The 24,267-nt window shown below is 37.3% G+C and overlaps 1 protein-coding gene across 1 annotated transcript in view; it reads right to left on the minus strand.

Moving 5' to 3' along the window:
• The window catches only part of CNTNAP2 (contactin associated protein 2), a 1,944,007-nt gene that overhangs the window by 1,372,383 nt on the left and 547,357 nt on the right, over positions 1-24,267 (minus strand). The window contains exon 2 of the mRNA XM_032304549.1: positions 3,089-3,199. Coding sequence (XP_032160440.1) covers positions 3,089-3,199 — 111 coding nt within the window. The remainder of the gene's footprint in view (positions 1-3,088; positions 3,200-24,267) is intronic.

Here is a 24,267-nt window from a genome sequence, read left to right on the forward strand (position 1 = left end):
TCCCAAGAGCATTTGCATATGAAGTTTACTAAGGAAAAAAGCTCCATTTATTATGAAAATACCCACATGTAGATTTTTTTTTTTTCTAGTAGAGGAAATAATTCCCCTCTTTGATGCTTGCTACCCTGACCCATACTGAGGTCATCAACTAGGGTTAAGGCCAGCTCCACACATGGGAGGCTCGTATGTACACTTCGAGGTAGAACAGCAGGAGGAGTGGAGATCTAACCCGTGTGGGACGGTCCTAAACAACCAGGAAGCCTGTTATGTGGTGGCGTAGGGGAGGAATTATATGCAAGTATACACAACATACCACTGATAAGCAAGAGGGGTCTTTGAGAACCAAAGACTAAGAAACTTAAGCCCCAGAAGAACAAATGTGGATAAAATGGGCAAAGAACAAAGGTTGATAAAATGGGTGATAAGCAAGTGTGAATCTGTAACTATAGAGCAGCCGATGATTTCTCCCAGTGAACCACTACGTCACGCCTCATTCCCATGCAAGACAATGTATCGTATTAATAGTCAAACGGAGATGAGATGTTGGTCAAGCAACTATAAAGTCACAAATTTTGTTTATATTCTTTTGCTTTTGAAATAACTTTCTTTTTGGATGTACACTGTATCTATAAGTCTATCTATATAAATATGTAGGTATAGATATTTCCATTCTATAAATTGGAGAAACCTATGATAAGGAAAGTAAAGACATTCTTCAAATCCCACCCACCAGGTTAAAAAAAAGAAAGAATTAAACAAGTTTAAAAGTTTAAAAGTTTAATTTCAGATACCTTATTCTACATATATGAGTAGGTAAATAGCTCTAAGTAATTCAAAGTGGCATCTTGTACTATTTTAAATACATCTTTTTACATATATTTTACATACATCTTTTATTTCCCATAATTTGGTATTTTGACATTCTTTTATCTATAATATTTCTACTCTGTTCCACATCTGTAGTTCCTAAATTGTTTCCTTATGGTCTATATTTAAATGGATTCACTGCTCAGCACCAGGCTTTTGGCCATGGTTTCTTCATTCTTTTTATTTCTCATATCTCATTGTCGATTATATTGTACCATTTGTGTTCCCAAAGGGGTTATGTGCTTGAGGCAACCTGACTTTCCTCGATTCTCTGGGTATAAAATTCATGAGTCGTATTTTCCTATGAAACCTTCTAAGGAAATATTCTGTGACCCTATTTCTTCTCATTAAAGTTGATCTCTCAATGTCAGGACCTCCTTCAGGGAATACGGTACCCTCCTGACATCTAGGAATACATGTGCTATTTCTTTTTTCTTCTACATTTTGCTCCAGATTTAATAGTACTGGGCTGGCCTACATCATAATTATTATTTGGTATGGCCAGTTCCTTGTTTCATGATTTTCTACCTACATTTTTTTGCTTGTTTGTTTAAAATGACTTATAGAAAAGGAATAAATTAAAATCCTCATTATTTTGACATCTTTAAGCAAAATTTTTGGTAACTTACAGTAACTCACCAACTCTGTCTTGACCATAACCTGACAAATATCATATTATAAAAAGAGCAACCACTTTGACGCAGAGCACAGACTGGTAGTTCCCAGAGGGAGTTCCCAGTAAAGTGGGTAAAAAAGGTCAAAGGTATCAATTTCCAGTTATAAAAGAAGTAAGTCATTTAGTTAATAATACTGTACTATATATTTGAAAGTTCCTAAAAGTCCATATCACAAGAAAAAAAAATCGTAACTAGGCATGGTGAGAGATGTGAACTAGATTTATTGTGGTGATCAATTTTGCAACTTATATAAAATCATTATACTATGTACCTGAAGCTAATACATTACATGCCAATTATACTATAATTTAGAAAAGAGGAAAATTAATTACAAAAAAAGAGCAGCTAATTAATACTACTTTTATATCAAAGCACCATATATTTTGAAATTTGTATTCCTTCACTTCTGCCTGTATATCTTCCACCAAATCTTTTTACTAATTAAGGTGCCTTCGTACACCTGTGAATTTCTGTGTCTATTATTCTACCCCTTTCTTACATATTTTCTTCTCCCTTTTGGTCTTTCTGAATCTTTCTGATATCTCTCTCTCTTTTCACCTGTCATTTTTTCTTTCTTCTCCTCTTTTCTCTCTCTTCTTTTGGGTTTCCCCTGTTCTTTCTCTCTCTCTCTCTCTCTCTCTCTTTTTTTTTTTTTTTTCATCTTTGCTTCTTTGTTTCTTTCTTCCCATTCTCCTTCCTTTGGTCCCTTGCTTTTTCCTTCTATCTATATATTTTTTTCCTTGAATTGGCTATGATGTGAATTTAGTATTTCTAGTTTTATTGAAGACAAATTATGGTCCCTTTGGGTTGATTCATATTTATCCAAGAAAATATTTTTTCTTTTCTTCTGAAGTTGTCCCTCATTGTTATTTATATCAGTGTTGCTTTGAAGCAAGAGAGTTTTAAGTTTCTGTTCTTAATCATTTTCTATGGATTGTTGTCTATTGCCACCCTACGGATTACAGCCTATACTATTACTTTAAAATCCAAAACTCAAATTTCAGTTGCAAATGTATAACTATTTTTTACAACACCTTTAATAACAAAATTAAATTTTGAGCCCTGGGAACAGACATGACCCAGGACCACTTTTTTTTAATCCTATCTTTTCAATGGATACTGTCCATATGTTACTAAAAATAAAAAATAAGTAGTGACTACAGAATATTTTTTCATTCACTTTATACATATTTGAAATCAATTCATTGTAACTTTTTAAGAAAATGATTTTCCAATTAACAAGAACTTCCTTAACTCAGAATTTTTATATCATTTGGGATTCATTATCATGTACAAACTCTAAAAACTCTTCCCCTTTAATTTACCATCTCTTACTTCCAACCCAAATTTTCTTACATCACTACATGTAGTGACTACATATAATCACTACATGTAGTGACTACAAAGAGGTTTATAGTATTTATGACGTGTCTATTTATAGCTATTGCACTTTTTAAATAAAATATATTTTAGAAATGCAGGTTTAAATACAACACATCCTTATTTAACACATTTACTGATGAAGGAAATCAACTGTGTCTTACCCCCTCGCTTGTTGATCTTGGCGTAGCCCGGAGAATAGCTCCCAGACATGGACGATGAGCTGCTGAAAGCTCCGTGGGAGAGCCCAGACACAAGCGGTTCATCACATTTTTCTGAAAAGAAAAGAAAAAAAAAGATTAAATGTTTAAAAATAAGGACTGGTATGTTTTAGTTAAAATACTTGTTGATTACAGTACAAAAGTCAGAATCTATGATACTGCATTTAGCAAAGGATCAGAATTTAGCTAATTCAACTGTGATAAATTAAATGCCTGCTTTTTAATAGTTGGAGCTATGATAAAAAGCTTTCTGCTGAAGGGCCTCAAAGCTGACCTGCTAAGGGTCGTGAGGAAAGGTGGTGGTGTTTATATGACATGCTTTGGAAAAGCTGGCATCCTCTGGAAATCTTCGGGGATTTATTCATTATAGGGGTAGAGGATTGGAAACACTGATTAGAAACACAGAGATTAGAGGAGAGATTAGGATGAATCTTACCAACGTTAAAAAAGCCTCAGAAATAGGGGACATTAAGGGAGAGCAAGAATAATCACAACCCTGGAAAGCACGGCCATCTGAGAAATTAACCAGTGCCCACCATACGACCAAGACCAATCAACAGCACTGGAATCAGATGATCCCTTGGTGCTATTCTTGACTTGGCTTCCACGGCCATTAAGATTTTGTGTTTCCTCCTTCCTCACTACTGCTTACTCTGATTCCTTCAATGGATCGCCCCCATTTTCCTAATGTCTAAATGTTAAATTGCCCAGGACTCAACTCTTAGAGCTCTTCTAGGTCCTCAACATGTGCTCTTGGAAACTGCATCCGGAGTTGCATGATCTCATTCTGGAATACCCCAGATCCTACCGTGTCACATCGCCCAGTCCAAGTGGCCATCAGCGATCATTGTTGTGAAAGACTGGATAGTCGTTCCCCTTCCTCCCTTGCTTCTCTATCACTCTGCACACAGCAGCCTCTGGGATGCTTACAGATCTAAGTGGACAGGTAGCTCCATGCTCATGATATTCACTGACTCCTGCTCTCAGTTACTCCAAATAAAGGCTGATGCCCTCCAGTGGCCCAGAGTGGCCGCTGGACTGGTCCCATCTCTCTCCAGCATCCTTGTCCATTGCTGTCCACCACTAGAGCAACATCTTACTGCAACGGTCAGTCCAACTCCTGCCATGGCCTTCGGGATTACTCTTCTAGCTCCACAAGGCTCTTCCTTCTGGTCTCTGTTCAAGGTCACTTTCACTACTGTAGACAGGCTTCTCCGGTCCACTCAGCTAGATGAACTCGATGCTACTATCACTCGTGGTCCCCACCTTCTGGCTTTCTTTTACTTCACAGCACTCAGAGCCCCTCGCATGTACGCTTTTACTCATTTGTTTGGCTTCCTTTCTCTCCCATTAGAATGATTGCTCTATGGGAATCAAATTTTTGATAGTCTGCTTAATGCTTACTTCTTAGTGATGGGAACCCCACCTGGTACTTGGCACATGCTCTAAAAACATTCATAGAATGAATGAGTGAATGAATGAGTGAGAAGGAGAAACAATGAAATCTGACGGTTGCAGAGTCCCAAAACACACTGTCAAATTACAAGATGGCAGAGAGGTGGTCTTCAATCCTCCACAAATGTTGACACACGCTCAGTACTGTTTAATAAGGCAGAGAGTTACACTACATATTCTAGAATGTTTTCTACCTCCGATATTTATAAATGGGAGAAAACTTAAGCAACAGAAGGAATGAACTAGTTTTCTTGAAAAGTCACTCAAGTAGAGTGAAGTCCCCAGTGATACCAGGGAAATGAATTATTATTCATTATCTCACCACTCAAGTGTGTACAAATCCGAAGTTAAAAATGAACATATCCATCCTCATAAAATACAGTTATATTCCTTATTTTTCTTAGTTATGCTGCAAGTACCTCTGGGAAATATGGATCTGCGTATGAATATATTCCCCAGAAAGCTAAATGTAAAAGGATGAAAAGATGAACATAAAATTTATTTTTAAACTACCAATTCACGAAGTAAGAATCTACAGTGAAGGATTTTTGTCTTAATTGTTAAAAATTTTTGCTATTCTATGAACTGCCAGTGAGCACAAATATAAAACTTTGATTTCTTAAGTGCTGACTCTTTTGAATCTAACATTTTATAAACTTTTGACAAAAGTTCTGCATTGACTTGGAGTAATCATTACTTCCAAATTTCCCATTTTATTAGGAATGTGCTAACATGCGTTCCTTTTTATCTCCTTCACTCAAACATGCACCCAACACCAACGCTGAGCCAGGCACAGCAAAAACAGTAGATGATACTGACAACATTCCAGCATGAAATTTATGTTTTAGTGGGAACTGAAAACTAACTAAAACAAAAATAAATAGGTAAAAGCAAAAAGGTTAATTCATATGATGATATAGTGATAAATACTAGACATGTTAAATATGAAAGCAGGGGTTGCTGGTTAGAGGATAAGGTAGAGATAGAGAATGCCTATATTTTGCTGCTTTGCCAAGGAGAGTCTGTTGCATTAGGTGACATCTGAGTAGTAATCTCAAGGAAATGAGGTGAACTCTGTTAGAAATCAATAAGATCGTGAGGGCAGAAGTGTTTTCTAGTCTAAACCTGCTCAATAGGGCTAGCTTATGCCTGAAAATGAGTGACTCATCTTCCAAAATTGAACATTCAATGCATATATGTTACATTGAGAGTAATTAAAATGAAGTTGATGAATAATTGATCAAATGATCCATTAGCTACTTTAAATTTAGAACTTAAATATAGCATGTATAAAACCTAAACATACTTTATCATTATTATATCTAAAGACTTTGTACTTTCACAAGTTGATCATCTTCATATTGAATTTTAAATTTTTCATTAATTTAAAAAATTATATAAATCAGAATAACAAAATTAGAATAAAATTGTGATTAGGAAGCTAAGAGCATACAGGGGATAGAAGAAATTTGTTGTGGGTTTTTTTTTTTTTTTTTTTAGGTAGCTACAAGATTATTATTATCAGAATTTAAACATTGGCTATATTACATCCTTCTAAATTCAGATATATAATCCATAGCCACATATTTAAGTAAGAATAATGCTATGTATACTGTATATTCTCCTGGAAGACTTTAATAACAAATATTCATTGAGATCTTACTCTGTGCCTTGTACTGTTCTAGCTACTTTGGGCAATCGAAAAATAACTCATTTCCCCATGAGTCCAATAATATATAGACCCACATAAAGTAATTAAGCATGAAATAAGAGGATAATATCAAACAGTTTGTAATTCAGTGCTGAATAAAATATAATCAAGTACTGAAAGTAATAGATACATTTTTTAAAATTTTTATTTATTTTTTTGAATTTCTTTTCAATGTTCCAGAATTCATTGTTTATGCATCACACCCCACCCAGTGTTCCATGCAATAGGTGCCCTCCATAATACCCACCACCAGGCTCACCCAATAGATACATTTAAAATGCAGGGCTGTTTAGTGATTTGCTTGTTACTGTTGGCTACGACATAAATGTGTGACTTTGTCACTTAACCCTCTTTCTACTGATGACTCACTCATAATATGAGCAGATTAGCTAACCTTCTCTCAAGTTTTAAAAACTCCAAGCATTTTCAAGTAGTGGAGTCCACACACTGTGTCCTACAGACCAAAATGTGACCCCCAGCTCGTTTTTGTAAATAAAGTTTTATTGGAGCACAGTCATGCTCACTCAGTTATGGCTGCTTTCAAATCCACAGCAGATGATACAAAAAGAGACCATATAATATCCAAAGTTGAAATATTCACTATCTAACCTTTTACAGAAAAAAAAAAAATTCCAGCGTCTGGTCTAGAATGACAAATATTCAGGTATCCACGAGAAAGAATGATTCATCATCACCTATGGTATCATGTAACATATAAATAATGAATATGACCTTAAGAACTGAGGGAATATAGAGAGGTGGAAAGAGGGCTAAGAACATTCTAGGAAGAGTACTTTTTGCTCAAACAAAGTACAGAGGCCACAATGGGTATCAAATTTTTCAGCAGGCTACATGTACATATTGCCTGCCGACTACTGTGATGAACTCTCCATTTTTATTTCCAACTATAATAATGGTTATTACGCATTATATATTCCAAAGACTCAGCCTGTTTGTTGTATTAGAACATGTGTTTTAATAATTCTGCAGATAGGGGCACCTGGGTGGCTCAGTGGGTTAAAGCCTCTGCCTTCGGCTCAGGTCATGATCCCAGGGTCCTGGGATCGAGTTCCACATGAGGCTCTCTGCTCAGCGGGGAGCCTGCTTCCTCCTCTCTCTCTCTGCCTGCCTCTCTGCCTACTTGTAATCTCTGTCTGTCAAATAAATAAATAAATCTTAAAAAAAAATAATTCTGCAGACATTAACTATTACTAAATCAGGCAAATCACTGGGGAAGGTTAGAAGTTTTATAGAGGAGGAGAAGGACAAGGAGGAGGAATAGAAACAGAGAGAGAAGAGAGAGAGAGAGAAATTGCTAACATTTGAAATAATTCGGTACTTTATTTTCCCATAGTGGGATGTCTTCCAAGGCTATGGCCACACAACTATGGCAAATATTGGGTCTCCAGTGTACTTCCCTTCCAGGGCATCTTGGATGAAAACTAAAGAAACAGATGGGCCTTGAGTTTTATTTTCACACAATTTCAGTCAATCAGGAAGTCAGACTAGCTGTAAGAATTCTGTACTAATTCATGCTGGAACAGAGGAGATTATTGACAGACAAAGTTGTCCCTCTCCTAAGAGAACCTGGCTGAGAAGGGCCTCTTTGGCAAAGGGATATGGGCAGGAGTTTACCAGGTGGAAGAACTTTACAATGCACGCCATTGGCATTAAGATGGCATTCAAATGCATCTCTGAGGAAAAATAATGTTGGAGAATTTTCACTACACACTGCCTTTTAAATATACATGTTTTCTATCACACATTTGGAACCATAAGCCTGATACACAGAAAACAAGAACAACAACACAGAAAACAACAACAAAAGACTCCAGAGCCAGGGTTCTGAGGACAGCAATTCTAGCAACAACATCCTCCTTCATAGTTTACTAGGAAAGCCCCTGTGAAAGGCACGTCCTCAGAGGAATACATCCCTTCGCGGTCTCTTTATGCCCTTCGCCTTCTCCTCCTAACTCTTGAAGCTGGAGCTACATTACCTCTACCTGCACGATGACCCTGCCTCATGTTTTATGACCCTTCCTCTCCTAGTCAGGACAAATTTAAGAGGCCCGAGCTCCGTCTGACCTCCTCTCTTTCCAATCAATAGGCTCCTGCCTTGCTCCGTATGGCCCAAACTATGTTGAATTACAAGCTGGGTCATTGTGATTTTTACCCTCCCTGGGTCATTGTGATTTTTACCCTCAGCAATCTGAGTTGTGTCTCAGATGCTCCCAGAGACGTTCTGGCTCTCTGCAGTATTCATTTCTGGGTCCCAAGTCGCATCTCAGGCCTCCAGGACAGCATCTTGCCTCCTGCTCCTAAATTTCCTCATGCTCTGTCTGGTCACCTGTATGTCTGACGATTGCCAATTCTTTTATTCACCTGCTTGAGTATGCCACTATCTGAGAATTCTCCTAAACTTTATCATGTCCAACCAACTGCTTTATGATATCATCTCCTGGACCCCATTCGCCTGACTTGCTAGACACTGCTTCCAAGACAGTGGGGAAACCCCTTGAACAAATAATGCATTATTTCCCATCTAGCCTAATGGGTAGCTTCAGGCACTTGAAGGAAAAGGAGACTGAAGTCTTGACTCAGGGGCTTCTTGACTCATCAGTGACGTCAGTCTAGCCCCTTCAGGTCTTCAAGAACTTCCCTCACTGTGACCAAGGAAAGACTTGGTTGGGATCTAGCATGTCCAGAGGTCAGACACTTAACTGCTCAGATTGTGACTGATTTTTCTCATTTCCTCTTCAATAAAGAAAGAAAGGGAGAAAGAAGAAATGAAAGAAGGAAGGAAGGAAGGGAGGAAAGGCACACAATGAGGACCATATCCTTACAATGTTTCTTTACAGCTGTGGCAGACACACGATTTTTGCTTCCCATAAATTTGGGCAGCTGATTGCAGAAATATTTTGTTTTGATGCCCTTAGGAGCATGGAGCTTTGTCTCTCATCAGCATGCATTACTTGAATAGGCACTGTATTTTTCACCTCAGATTTTTGCTAACTTTAGCATTCTGTTAAAAAGCAAAAACAAACTTAGATCCTTCCATATGTCATTGGTGGAAATCGCGTACCCTGATTACTTCTCTTTATAGAAAGGGTGTTATCGTATCTGGAGGCTAAATTTTGTTTAACGTTACCAATTTATATTATGTAATATTCAAATATTGCATTACTTCTTACCAAACATATGGCAAATATGGGAAATAGAAATACAACATTCTCTTTCAGTATTTTTTTTTTAAATAAATGTCATTTGCATAGTGGAGGTCCACCATTTTTTAACTTAACATTGTCTACTACGTATTTTTTGGGATAGTTGTGACTTTCAGAGATACTATGAGGTTGAGGTTTCCCTAATATGAGCCGGGAAGAGAAAACATGCTCCGCACAGACAAAAGATCTAGGATTTTTACCTCCAGCCGTGGATTTGAACAAGCTAATTTGATTTTATCTTACCCACAGTCTCCTCAATTTTTCTATTATTTCAAAAATTCTTTCCCAGTTTTGAATCAGTAGTCTTACGATTTTCATTTAGTAGCAGTTTAAAAATCAGTGTCATAGGAGTATACTAGAAAAATATTTGCTCTTCCTTTGGGCAGAAACACCACTGACTCTAACTCATCTCTTATTTTCTATATCTTTGCTTTAATCATGTTTTCCTCTTTCTTTCTTTCTTTATTTCATTTTTTTTTACTGTTCCTGAACTATGTTGTATACCTCTTGCTCCAGCTTCCCTGGCTTACTCTTTGTCACTGGAAATAAGAACCATTATTTTCCTGATGCTATAGATTTCCATGCAATACAAAGAAAGCAAGAATTATGAGAAAGCCCATAATCCATAGAAGTAACCACTGTTAACTGCTCTTCAGAGATGCACGACCACACACCCCATTTTATATCACAGATACTGTATCTATCTATCTATCTATCTATCTATCTATCTATATCTTTATACATAAAGATATATATATAAATATATAGATAAATATATATACCTATATCTATATATAGATAAAGATACAGATAGATAAATTCAAAATCTGATTGGTAGCATACTTTTTTACTCAATAATCTATTATGGAAATTCCCATACAAATGCTGCCTCATTATTACATATTTTGTTTTATAAAGAAATAGCTTCTTATTTATATTACTATCTACATAGCAGAATTAAATTGTTTTGCAAAGAGAAGAGTCCAAGAATGCATGTTAGATCACTGGTAAAAATACTTTATATGATTGAGAATTGTTTTTCCATACAATCTACAGAAGAATTGAATTGGTTCATTTATCTATCCCACGAAAGGACAATGCGGGATGGTGGTCATGAAGAGAAATAGAATTAGCTTGCCATCAAGTGCTAATTACAGGGAAAGCTAAGGATAATCAAACTGGACTTCAGTCAGTTGAGTGAGGATATCTTACACGCCGTGAAAATCAGTAGGTGACCAAAAGAGATCTACCTCTCCTCCTTTTCCTTCTCACTCAGTCCCTCCTGTGTACGCCCAAAGGAGGTGGCACCATTCACTTACTTTTTGTTAATTTTCTACGTAACGTGCCAAGGTCCAATGTGTTACCATATGCATTATGGTACCTTCGGCTGAATGAGCCAGTTGTCCGGTCTTCCATCTCATTCCTTGCAATTTGGACCACCATGACTGGCATATGGTAGAGACCATTATTACCAAAACCAGCAAATAGGTGAAGAGCAACCATCATCATTTATTGAGTACTAGGTGACACGCAACACAGCAAATAATTTGAGAGAACTATCTCACTCAGTTATTAGAGTAAGTTCTTGACATCAGTATCATTTCTGCTTTACAGATGAGGAAGCTTGAGAGCTCACAGAAAATGGTGGAGCTGGGACAAAAACTGAGCTGGCCTTAACTGCCAAGCCTATGCTTCTGAGGTCTACATTTCAAGGACACACCACCTCTAGACTCACTTCAGATGAAATCTGTATTCAGTGTATGTTACACTGAATTGATGCCTGAGCTATGCAGATATCTTAATAATATTGAAATGATCAGATTTTTCTCATCTCTCATTTTGATCCCAGGAATTTCTTAATGTACCACCCTATATGATAAAATTGCTGCACTTTCAGTATCTTCTGTCCAGGTCAGACCAGGAACTTCCAACTAAAAGAATGTGGTTTCTGCAGGTTTTCTCAGAGAAAGCCCCAAACCATCACTCACTCACTCACTCAATCGATATGCCTACACTGAATAAACACACATCCACAATGTACATCAAATTTATTCCATTTTTCATGTAATAAACATTTAGTAGGGACTAAAATCTATTTTCTTTATAGTTGTCAGATGGATTTTTTAAAAAATGGGGATCAGATTATGCCATGTCCTGACAACCTCCCAATGCTTTCCCCTCACATTTATTTTCTTAAAGATTTTATTTATTAAAAAAGAAAATATTTTATTTATTTATTTGAGAGAGAGAGAGAGCATGAGAAGGGAGAAGGAGACTCCCCGTGGAGCTGGGAGCCCGATCCGGGACTCAATCCCGGGACTCTAGGATCATGAACTGAGCTGAAGGCAGTCGTTTAACCAACTGAGCCACACAAGTGCCCTCCCCTCACATTTAGTACAAAATCTGAACTCCACCCAAGCCTGTGATGGTCTGGCCCTAAGGCATCTCTGGTTTGGTTTATTTTGCTCTTCTCTGAGTCACTAACTTAGGGTCACTCTCTTTTCTCTGTTCTAGAAATACCCAGCACACTTCAGCTCAAGGTTCTTTCTACCCTCTCTGTATCCTGGCTAAAATTCTCTTTACCACATCTAAACAAGGCTGGTTCCATTCCATTTTGTCCTCAATTCAAACAACACCTCCTTCCCCTGGCCCCCAACCCCAGCCAGTTTATCTAAGTTAACCAATTCAACTTCTACCTTCACACCTTCCAGATAGTACTTGCTGTTTGATCACACTATTTTATTTTATTCATAGCACTAATCATAATCTAAAATTACCACGATGGCTTTTTTTTTTTTTTTAAACTTGTTTATTTCTTTTCTTGTTTGGGACTATAAATATCATGAGACTAGGGCTTGTGTCTAGTTCCCTGAGTCTCTATTTCCAGGGCCTAAAACCCTGGCACGCAACACATAAAGAATTGCTGAATCAATGAAATACTGACGATAGTAAGGAATAAATCCATCTAAAAGTGAGCAAAGCAAAACAGTTCCTAGTTTTGGCCATTGAAACGTATTCCCTTGCTCTAGCCAACAGACAATTTTGCATTTTTCCATTTTAAACAGTGCCAAGAGAGCTGGCTTCACACCATGATGTCACGCATAGATCTGCCTCACCGTATCTTGCCCAAGATAGATCTTCACTCTGATCTTTATCAGCCTAAAATGACTTGTCGTTTGGAACCCTTGAATTATATACAGGTTTTGCCTACATCATTAGTATATACCTCCAGAACTTTTGAAATATCTTGGCTCCAGCAAATGGATTTTATGAGCGTTGAAGCTATTGACTTCCCTGGGTTAGCTCCTTTACATCTATTTTTTTGTTTTGTTTTCAAAGGAACGTAAAACTCTTGGTCTTTCTAACATAACACTCTCATCCTGTATCATTGAAAATCTACTGTGGTAAGTATTTGTTTATATTCTGATCTCTTTGCTACACACTGGACCATTCTGAAAGGAAGGAACTTGTTTACATTTCCTACGTGTTGAATACAGAGCCCAGAGTGGGTATTCTTGAAAACTTTGAAAAACATTGAATGCCATCACTATAATAGCTCATGACATGAATAAATTCGATCAAATTAGATCAAATTTCTTTCCTCATCCCTTTTATAAGTCCAATAGCTGTGCTCAGAAAAAAAAAAAATTTAAGTAGTATAGCTAGAACATCAGTCACATTTGCAAGAATCATAGTTGTAAATCAAATTGGAAATTGTCTGGTCTGCATGTACCAAGGGCAAATTACTTTGAGACTTGTCGTTCAAATTTTGCTGGACATTTAACAGCTGCAGCATATTTCTGACAGATGGTATAACAGATGAATCAGTTTCAAATTATCTCCTGAACCGTTATATACTAGAAAAAAAGATAGATTTGTGAGGCTTAATAAAAAAAAAAGATAAATTTTTGTCTCCTCTGAGTTGATCTTCTAATTTTTAAAGAAATAAATCTTATCACACTAAATAATAAAAATCAATTTTTACCCTTTGTGTAGTCTAAAAAAGTGTTTGAAAATTTAATTCATACTACTTCACTTAAAAAAAAAAAACACAAAAAAAAACAACCAAACTGAAGTAGTATTTAAAAATAGAATCAACCATTTGTCCTAGAACCAGGCAGAAGTTTTCATCTCTAAAACAATGGTTACAGTGCCTTTCTTTATTTCTCTTTTTTTTTTTTTAACTCAAATTCTACAGTCTCATAAGAAGGCAGAGCTACCTTACACTTTCAATAAACTGACAACATTGAACAGTGTCAAGGTCAATTGCAACATGACTAAATGAACTTGAGCACTCTTAAAGCTTTCATTGACAATCTTCCTGTGGATGAGGCTCACTGGATTGTGATTTGTTGGTCCACTGGCAAATGTCTCACTTTTTGACTTCTTGTCTCATTAACTGGTTAAGTCAAAGACAGTGTTTAACAATAAGATGCAATGTACTTATTGACAACCTAGTCTATCTCCTGGACTAATTAACCACTTTTACTTTTAAATAATTGACTAAAGTCCTATAGATAAACATCCTCTAGTGTTCCTGGCCCAAGTCACTTCAGATTACATCATGCATACATTTGGTACAAAGTAAACAGTGGAGCACTAGAGAGTCAAGCGAAGCTGTAGAAGAAGGTTTAATTAATGGCAAATATTTATGGTAGATTCAGTTAAAGAAAAGCAGCCTATGAAATGGTATTTATACTATAATACTAATTTTATGAAGTCTATCTTTGTAGATGAATAAATGGCTAAAAGAATATATAAACCAAATGTTAACCATGATGTCACATTGGTTATTAGATCATTTTAAGTTTTGTTTTCTTCTATGTTTCCTATTTTTTTAAATATTCTTCAATTAATGTGTATTGATAATATAAGATAGGAAAAAAATTATATTGAGAATAACTACCCAGTGATGATGAGTGCAAAGAAGATATGCTTCATTTGTGCATACAACAGTTATTAACTGAGTCCCCACAGTAGGGATACAAGAGGGAGCAACACAGAGTTTTATATTATAATTAATAATAAATTTTAAAATTCGTGGTATGTAAGCTAGTGATAATTATTTGGCGAGAAATAGAGCAGGGAAGGAAGACAAGGGTACTCGTTGGGTGCTGGGTAGATAAGTGCCCTTTACATGAGAAGTCCAAGCAGACCTCATTAATAGCATCATTTTTCACAGAAATGTCCTGGAGAAGAGGGAACAAAGCCATACACATATCCACATTCTGATATTTGTGGAATGGTTGTTCCAGGTCAAGGAACCCAGGGAAGGAAGCCCAGAAACAGCAGCAGGATAAGCATGTCTCGGGGAGCCAGACCTTTTGTGGATAGAGCAGGAGGAGCGTGGGGGAACCAAAGGGGAAGAAGTCAGAAAGACGCAGAGAGGAAGGAGAAGGGCTGGGTCTCCAGGGCCTTGGAGGGGATTTTAAGACGCTGGGCTTTAGGAACATTCAAAGATTGGAAGCCCTTGACAGCAGAAAATGTGATATTTTACCAAATTTATTATAAATGAAGTGAAAATTAATGTTAATAGTGTTAATTTCCTTTTAAGATTTTTTTTAGAGCACTTTTAGATGTAGGGTAAAATTAAGAGGAAGGGACAGAAATTTGCTTTACACTCCATACTCCTACACAGGCACAGCTGCCTCACCAGAATAGGATGTTTTTTTAACCACAGTGAACCTATATTAACACATCATAATCACCCAAAGTCCATAGTTTACTTTAGGATTCTCTTTTGTTACATATTGTAAGGGTTTGGAGAAAGCGTAATGACATGCGTCCATCAACACAGCGTATTTTCATGGCCCTAAAAGTCGCCTGTGCTCTGGCCATTCACGTCCCCATCCTTACCTTGGCCACCATGGATCTTTTTACTGTCTCCGCTGTCTTGTTTTTTTCCACAGTGCCATATACTCGGAATCTGACAATATACAGCGTTTACATATTGGCTTCTTTCACTTAGTAATCTACATTTAAGGTTCCTATGTCTTTTCATGACTTGATAGCTCATATCTTTTTAGTACTAAACAATATTCCATTGTCTGGATATAGAGCAGTTTCTTATCTGTACGTCTGCTGAAGGAAATCTTGATTGCTTACAAGCTTCGGCAATATGCATAAAGCTGTTACGAACATCCGTGTGTGGTATTTTTAAGGGGTAAGGACATTTTGAATTTTAATATTTAAAAAAATATGGGAGGATAAGAAAAAATTCATTATATAGAAAATGGAAGAGAAGAGCATTCCAGACAATAGAACCAGTACCACAAAAAGGCTAAGAATGGGAATGTATGGGGGCACCTGGGTGGCTCAGTTGGTTAAGCAGCTGCCTTCGGCTCAGGTCATGATCCCAGAGTCCTGGGATCGAGTCCCACATCGGGCTCCTTGCTCGGCAGGGAGCCTGCTTCTCCCTCTGCCTCTGCCTGCCATTCTGTCTGTCTGTGCTCTCTCTCTCTCTCTCTGACAAATCAATAAAATCTTTAAAAAAAAAAAAAAGAATGGGAATGTATGGTTTCTTCAAGAAGGACTGAGACACAAATAAAATCTTTGGAAAAAAAAAATGAAGGAACAAAAGAACAACGTGTAGTTGTCTAATGTGTTCTTGTCCCAATTTCCTCTTGGATAATTTATCGGGTCTTAAATCTAATGCCAGAAGAAACCTTTCCTGACTCTATCATGCCCTACACGAAATTCAGCCCACTTCCATTCTTTCTAAGAGAACCAACCCATTCCCTTTCCTTTGTAGCAACTAAGATGAATAGTAATTGTATATTTACATGTTTAATATGTGACTAGTTCAGTGCATTGGATAGAGCCCATGATAGTTTTCTTCATTTCTGTACATGTAGCACATTGACAGGGACTGGTGCCCGTAATGAATAAACAGTGGATGGTACGGATGGTAGCAATCATTGAATTTACAGAGGGGTTGATCTGAATAGGAAGGTTAAAGCCAGATTGCATAAAAATATCTTATTTGGTCATTTATATTTTAGATGTTCTCGATTATTCTTTTTTTTTAAAAAGACTTTTATTTATTTATTTGACAGAGATCACAAGTAGGCAGAGAGGCAGGCAGAGAGAGAGGGGGAAGCAGGCTCCCCTCTGAGCAAGGAGCCAGAGGTGGGGCTTGATCCCAGGACTCTGGGATCATGACCTGAGCCAAAGGCAGACACTTAACTGACTGAGCCACCCTGGTTCCCCTCAATTATTCTTTCAATAAATGTTTACTGGATGCCTATTATGTTTGAATCTAGAAATCTTACGTCCCAAACTTCACGGGCTCATGAATGCCATGATACAAATGTGGATTATATTCTGTCGACCTTGAGGAACCTGAAGCAGTTTGCTTATTAGAGTAGTGTTATAATATAATCATATCTATAGTTTGTGGGGGGTAACCAAAACCTTGGCAGCTGGGTGAAGTGATTGCTGGACGTGTGTTCTGGAAACAATGAGAGTATTACAGCAGTGAAATTTCCAGTTTGTATGGAGGTGAACAAAGCCAGTGGCAATGGGTTTATAAGAGGAAAAAGGTACAAAGATGTTTTGGAAGGTGACTGAATGTGTTTTCCAAACAGATGTGTGAGATACTAGATAGAAGAGAGGCAAAAATTATGCAGATTTCTTACGTAGGTGACGGTAGAGTGCGAAGGTCATTTGTTGAGATTATAAAATATGGTATTGGACTCATTTGCTCTAATCATTTATTAAAACAGGATGTTTGACTCAATTTGAAAGCAGACGACAAGGAGTGCCTGGGTGGCTCCGTCAGTTAAGTGTCTGCTTTCGACTGAGCTCATGATCCTGGGGTCTGGGATCAAGCCCCACACTGGGCTCACTGCTCACTGGGGAGACTGCTTCTCCCTCTCCCCACCCCCCGTCCCTCTCTCTCTCTTGCTCGCTATCTCTTACTCTCAAATAAATAATTAAAAAAAAAACCCATATGCCAAGATTAATATATTCACACTCAATTAATTTCACACTTTTAACTAAAATTACCAGTCACAGGCTCTGTAAGTAATTTGTGGAAATAAGAAAGTTGCTTTAGCAGGACACAGGTAAGAATGTGGCCCTTCAAAGTTTCCCTAAGAAGTTTAAGATCTTCCATGGCCTCCTTTAAGACAAAACTATCCAGTGCTTCTTTTTCCAATTATATACTAAATTGCAAAACTTTGTCTCTTTTGTCGTCACACTTTGCTACTGATTGAGATCTCTGATTAGCACACAAAGTCCCACTAAATGGTGCTCTGCTAACTGGGTACCTTTTATCATAATGGCAAACTGAAAAAGGAAGATCTCTGTGTGCTGATGCCTGTCCATATCCAATTTCTAATTCCTCTGGATTTAAGCACATGCAAACTTCCCTATTTTAGGAAGAAATACTAGAGAACAAAATGGTGATTACCAGAGGGAAAATGGGCATGGGGATTACAGAGTACACTTACTGCAATGACAAATAAAACAAGATAAAATAACTTTAAGAAAGAAAAAAGGAAGAATTTTTTTTTTTTTTTTTTTATGTTAGTGCTGACCCTTCCTCTTAGAGCTGGCCCCATGAGTGAGAGCTCTGTCCTGTACCACAAAGGAAATGTCCTAGAAACACGGGGGCAAATCTAAAGGCAAAGTATATGGTGCTGATTTCCAGGAATATATTCTAATTCAAGCAAGTTGCTTGCTCTGATCTATATTTTTGGATAGTATTTAAATTCTAAACAAAATAGTTGTTGCAGAAGGCCTCTATGAAAAGGCAAAAACCACACCAAACTGAACGAGAAAAGAAACAAAATAACTCTTTTTCAAATTCATGTACACATGCACTCACTTTGTTTTCTTATTTATTTATTTATTTGAGAGAGAGGGAGAGCTCAGAGAGAGAAGCAGACTCCCCACTGAGCAGAGAGCCTGCCACAGGGCTTGATCCCAGGACTACAGCCTAAGGCAGACACTTAACCAGCTTAGCCCCCCGGGCACCCCCACCCTTACTTTAGATGGAAAGAAAATCAGGAAGGAAAATTGCACAGATGTTTCTTTGCCACATTCCCAGTAATGAAGGGTAACTAGTGGTACCATTTCAGTGGGCATACCTGCAGCACAGGCTTTCTGAGATAAGCAGCAAGGACTGAAACGGAACTCAGGTCTCAGATAGGTAAGGACAGGAAAGAGTCAAGTGGAGAAAATTCGGGTCTGAAAGGAAGGATCAAAAAGCAAGCAGTCGTAGGCAAGGAAGCAGGGACCAGAACACAGGAGATGAACATCTCAGCCAGACTGCTGAGAACCAGTCCTAGGGGGACCTTCTTCCAGCCTCTGGCTCTTTCTTTATACAGCCTGGGTAGGCATAAGAAGAAAAATTCCAGTCTCAAGAATTTCTCACAGTGAGGGGGGAAATCATATGCTCTCCAAAGAGGGGAGGAAAGAGAAACCAGAAGCAAGCAAAGGCACAGAAATGAGACTAATTAGAGGTTACAAAAAGTGCGTTTGATTAATAAGCCAGGTGTGTTTTGGGGAGCAGTAAGAAAAAGGGATTGAAAGTAGCAGCGTGTTGAGACTTGAAAACTAAGCAGATAATTTTCAATCTCCTAGAGAAGGGAATTGGGAACAATTAAAGGCTTCTGGATAGAGAAATTACAGTGTAAAAGTGCAGGAAAAGTTACAGAAAATAACAGTCTTTGGTTTTTAAGCTTCCTTACAGAGGGAGATTCCCAGAGAATGTACTCCAGATGGGAAGAGAAAACATATCTCGAGAAAACAATGTAATCAGAAATAAATAGGAGATGGAGACAGCCCCATCTACAGAATTCTGCATTGCCGAAGTTGACACAGTTACAGCGAGATGAGGGAAGTTGTTGGTTTTACATTTCGAAATAAGAAACAGAGCCATAGCAGTGAAAAATAAGTGAGACATATATATTCATGACCATCGTGATAGAGTTGGCTGCAGCCTTTTGGAAACAATCGTGTTGTTTTCCCAACACACCTACATTTTCATAGAAGCTGGCCTCTGCATCTGATTTAGAAACCCCAGTTCCAATCCCTGTTCATTCTTCCCCTCTCCTGAGCAAACCATTTCTTCCTGTTGAATCTCAGTTTCCCCATCTGTGAGGTAGGAGGACTGGACATAAATTTCTCACGTTCCCTTTCAGGGTCTAGATTCTTGGATTCCGTAATGCCACTAGATGCTCAGGACGGTACAAAATTTCCAAAAGGCACCTGTTGCTTACTATCAAACAGATGTGTGTGTGTATATATAAAATATTATGTATTATATAAAGAAATTAAATACTTTTGAGAGAATTCTAAAGCAGATCATGAATCCTGGTGTAAGTCTATAGCAAAGCCCTGAAAGAAGATTCTTTTGTTCCTTTCCTTCTGTCTTCAGGAAGCACTTCCAGCGGTCCGGATGAACCATCACCAGTAACGGAGAATGACACAGCATTCCTTCGTCAATAAAGCCCAGGACACACTGCCAGCTCTGCTCATTTGAACATTTCCAGATTCTCAAGAAACTGACAGCCATTTACTTCTATCTACATAGCATACGTGGTTCACTGTCTTGTTTTATCATCACAATGTTCTTTTTCATGAGAAATATAGATATTCAAAAGGATCTGAATTACGGACTGAACTGCTCACATTGAGGAAATTTTTATTTCATAGGCTCAAAAGGAATTTCACTTTAGGATGACTTTATTCCATCATGTTGTTACACAGAATAGATGAACTGCTCGGTAGATCTGAAAAGAATGGATGCCAATGCCCCGTGGGCTACATGTAGGAAACAGTTCCATAAAAATAATATTTTTAAACTAGCACTAAACATTTATTCCATAAATACTATAAAATGTTTTATATAAACATTTGTGAATAAAATAATATATGTAACAAATGTTTAGTGACATTTAAAAACATTTCTGTTTTCATTTTTAAAATGTTCCTTACATCGTAGCTCTATAATTTAAATACGCTAGGAATAGGGAAAGATGCACACACTTAGGGGGCACCTGGGTGTCTCAATGGGTTAAAGCCTTTGGCTCGAGTCATGATCCCAGAGTCCTGGGATCGAGCCCTGCATCGGGCTCTCTGCTCAGAAGGGAACCTGCTTCCTCCTCTCTCTCTGCCTGTCTCTCTGCATACTTGTGATCTCTGTCTGTCAAATAAATAAAATAAAATCTTAAAAAAAAAAAAAAGATGCACACACTTGGGATTCAGAGTTAGTTCGCCTACAATGGCATCCTGGTCTACCTCTCAGACTTACATATTCTTGGATGCATCTTTTCACACTTTAGGACTTCAGTTTTAGCTTTGGTAAAATAGTAATTAAGTCAAGGTTAATAAAGTCTTCCTGAACCTCAGTAAGCAGGTTATATTTACCAAGGAAGTTCGGGAAGTAAGGGAGTGGGGCAGATAATAAACATCTCTCGCTGGGTGGGATTTTAGAGTCTAGAAAGAGCTATAACAAAAACAGATCCCTACCATACAGTAGTAAGTGCTGAAACAGAGATCTAATGCTCAAAAGAAAGTGATATGGGCCCCCAGGGAGAGAGTAATTAATACTGCCTAGAAGATTATATTGTCAAGCATATCGTTGTTAATGGGGAATTCCTTGAATGGTATAACAGAAAATGATTTTTAAACTAAAAAGTCTTAACAGATACTAGCTTCTTTCAAATATAATTTAATAAACAAAACCAGAGTTAACTATTAGATATTTTTCAGATTTCTTATGATGAGTTCATCTTAAAACATAAAATATCATTAGGTATATAAAAATATACACTTAGGGTTTTTTTTGTTTGTTTTTGTTTTTTTGGTAAGTTGAAAGTATTTCATTATTTCTTGCATGTCTTTGTCTAAATCAATGGATTAGATCCCAATATTTCTTTCACCTATTTTTTCATAGAAAATCCAGTTAGATTCAAGAATTCCAAATTGATGTTTAATGTGAAAAAAAGGGTACCCCAATCAGTGATGTCTAGAGAATTCCTCTAGCTACCTACTTTGTAGTCATATTCATAATCATTTTTAGCTTCACTTTGTATATTCTATTGTAAGACATGCACCACCATAAGGCAAAGAAACCTATGTTTTGGAACCAAAGCAGCCATCTGCATTGGAGACCCCACAAAACAAGAATTTCTTCTGTAGTAACTGCACAATATCTGTAACACAGGCACCTATAAATAGCACTGTATTATTTGAATGCCTCAATAAATCAGTTTGCAGACTCTCTCTGTACACTGTTACATTTCCTTGATACACTTTCTGCCTCTATGTCACAAGCTAACCTAAAAAGATTTGAATTATGTGTTTGCTATTAGTTCTTTGCTTGACATTCCATATTTCTTATTGTTCAGAACATAAGAATATGCATGCTTATACATTTTTCTAAGTTCCACTTATTGGTTAGTGTTATTTGAAATATAATATGAAAATGCACTTGACAAGTTACCCTGGAGGTGACACAGCCATTTGCAGAGAAGTATGAACATCATGTATTCATGGCAGAGCAATGTTCCCTTTTTGATTTGAGTTTTCTAATATCTTCAAATGCCACCGTACACCAATAACAATTTATTTTTTGGTGGCACAAATGGTCATGCGGAAAATATTTTTTCTGGATTTAAAAGAGCACATATATTCACACATGTACTTTACAGTCGGCCCTTGTTCAGAATAGAATTTCATGTAGATTGCAGACATCCTGGATTGTGTCTCGTTCATCTCTGAGGGTTCACACCCAGAAAAACCCCTGACACAACACCAAGGCTAGAGATGTGTTTGCTGAATGATTAAACATGTCTCTTGAGTCGTCTCTTAGGATGAGAGCTGGTGGGGTTTGCAGACACAAACCCCAATCCCAGCTTCAACTGCAACAAACCCTAGAAGGCTGAGTTCCCTTCCATTCCAGGAGAATGCCACCCCAAAATAGCACAGGGGATTGTATTCTGGGGTTTACTCCATCTATAAACTGGGTATACAATCCAGATATTGGGGAGGTAGCAGTATCTCTAAGAGATATGAATTGTGTCTTCTCCTGAAGTAGAAGCAAATTTAATGTGAGCGGCAACATTTTGTTGTTGTTGAGAATAATCCTGTACTCTGAGATGATCAGGGTAAATTTTGAAGGAGGAAAAGAAAAATAATTTTGAGAGTATGGTATGTGGTTTCCTCAAAGTTGTGCTTCTTAGGAACAGACCACCTAAAAAAAAAAGTCTTTCTTTCTATCCAAAACTACAGGGGTTGAATAAATAGCCTCTCCTTGCTGACTCTGCCTACATCTGCTGCACTTTTTACCCAAGAATTCTGAAGAGACCTGCAGAGATACTGTTTGACTCTATGGCACAGCAATAGAACTATCATGTAGAGAGAGCTTGGTCAAGGTCAGCGTAACTATTGTGGTGAGATTCAGTAGAAAAGAAAGAAACTAACAACCTACATTATTTAATTTTCTTTCTCATTGGATAAAAGCTGTGACAGAGTGTGTGCAAGTTAAATGGTAGAGAGATGACACACATTTTCATTCCTATTTCCAAGGGTAGCAAAGATCGCATGAAGGATAAATCAAAATGCATTTAACTGACACTGTGCTTTCCTCTCGGAGGAATGCATTTTACCTTGCATTCTTATTTTATTGCTTACTGTGGGCTTAACACTACATGTTAACACATCTATTTGTCTCAGAGTTTTATCCATTTTCCTTAAGAATTTGATACCTACTAAAATTTAAAAGTTTCCGGAGAAACGGGATTGGAAGGTGCTATCAAGTCCTGAGAAAGGCTTTGAATACAAGTTTTCATGGGCATTGGGGTGAGGGTAGAAAAAGAAAACATGAAAATATGAGACATTAAACTTCAGGGACAATAAAATTAGGGTCTTGGTTAGAAGCAGGAAAGCCAAGATTACTACACTGTTAGTTTGCCTTGGACTAGATCTGCCATGTAATTTATCTACATGTCTGTATGTCCACAAAACATCACGAATACATGTAGGCAGAGCTGGCATTTTTCTAACATAAATATCAAGAAATGAATTCTTAAGCTTATGCTGTATTTTAAAGATCTTTAAAGAATTTTCATAAAGATCTAAAACATCTGAATCTCCACGGAATATCCCCCTGTATCTTATCCACCCCTCATACAACCTCTCAGTATTATGGATAAATTTCAAACTACAACCAGATAGGAAACCGATGACTGAGAAAATTCAGGAGAGCTGGCAAATAAACGTTCTAAAAGATGTAAACTTTTAATGATAAATGTGGGCGAAACTTGGTGTGAGTATGAAGACAACATTCTCTTAAAACATTTAGAGAGATCAGTTTCTACTTGTCTATCCTCTAAGGAATCTATGTTGTTTTCATAATGTGCAGGAGTTAAAATTCAGCATGATTTCTATGTGCTTTGACCTTTTTTTTTTTTTTTTTGTCTGAATTATATACGGTTGAGTCTAGAATGCTGGAAGTCAGATCCTTCCAATAACTGTGTGATCATTCTTCCTAACATGTCAGGATCTTCTGGTACATCAGCTTCCAAACACCAATGCCTGAATTCTATCAAGCAACATAAGTAGGTCAGCATGGAAAACATGCAGTTGAATCAGATGCTGATCATTCTCTCAAGTTTTTAAATTATATGGAATTTTAAACTTAACAATAACATAAAAGAGCAATAATATGATTTAAAATGAATGGCAAACAGGTGATATATTAGGAGACTTTACCTGATCTA

The sequence above is a fragment of the Mustela erminea genome, chromosome 11, assembly GCF_009829155.1.
Source record: "Mustela erminea isolate mMusErm1 chromosome 11, mMusErm1.Pri, whole genome shotgun sequence".
Taxonomy (NCBI): domain Eukaryota; kingdom Metazoa; phylum Chordata; class Mammalia; order Carnivora; family Mustelidae; genus Mustela; species Mustela erminea.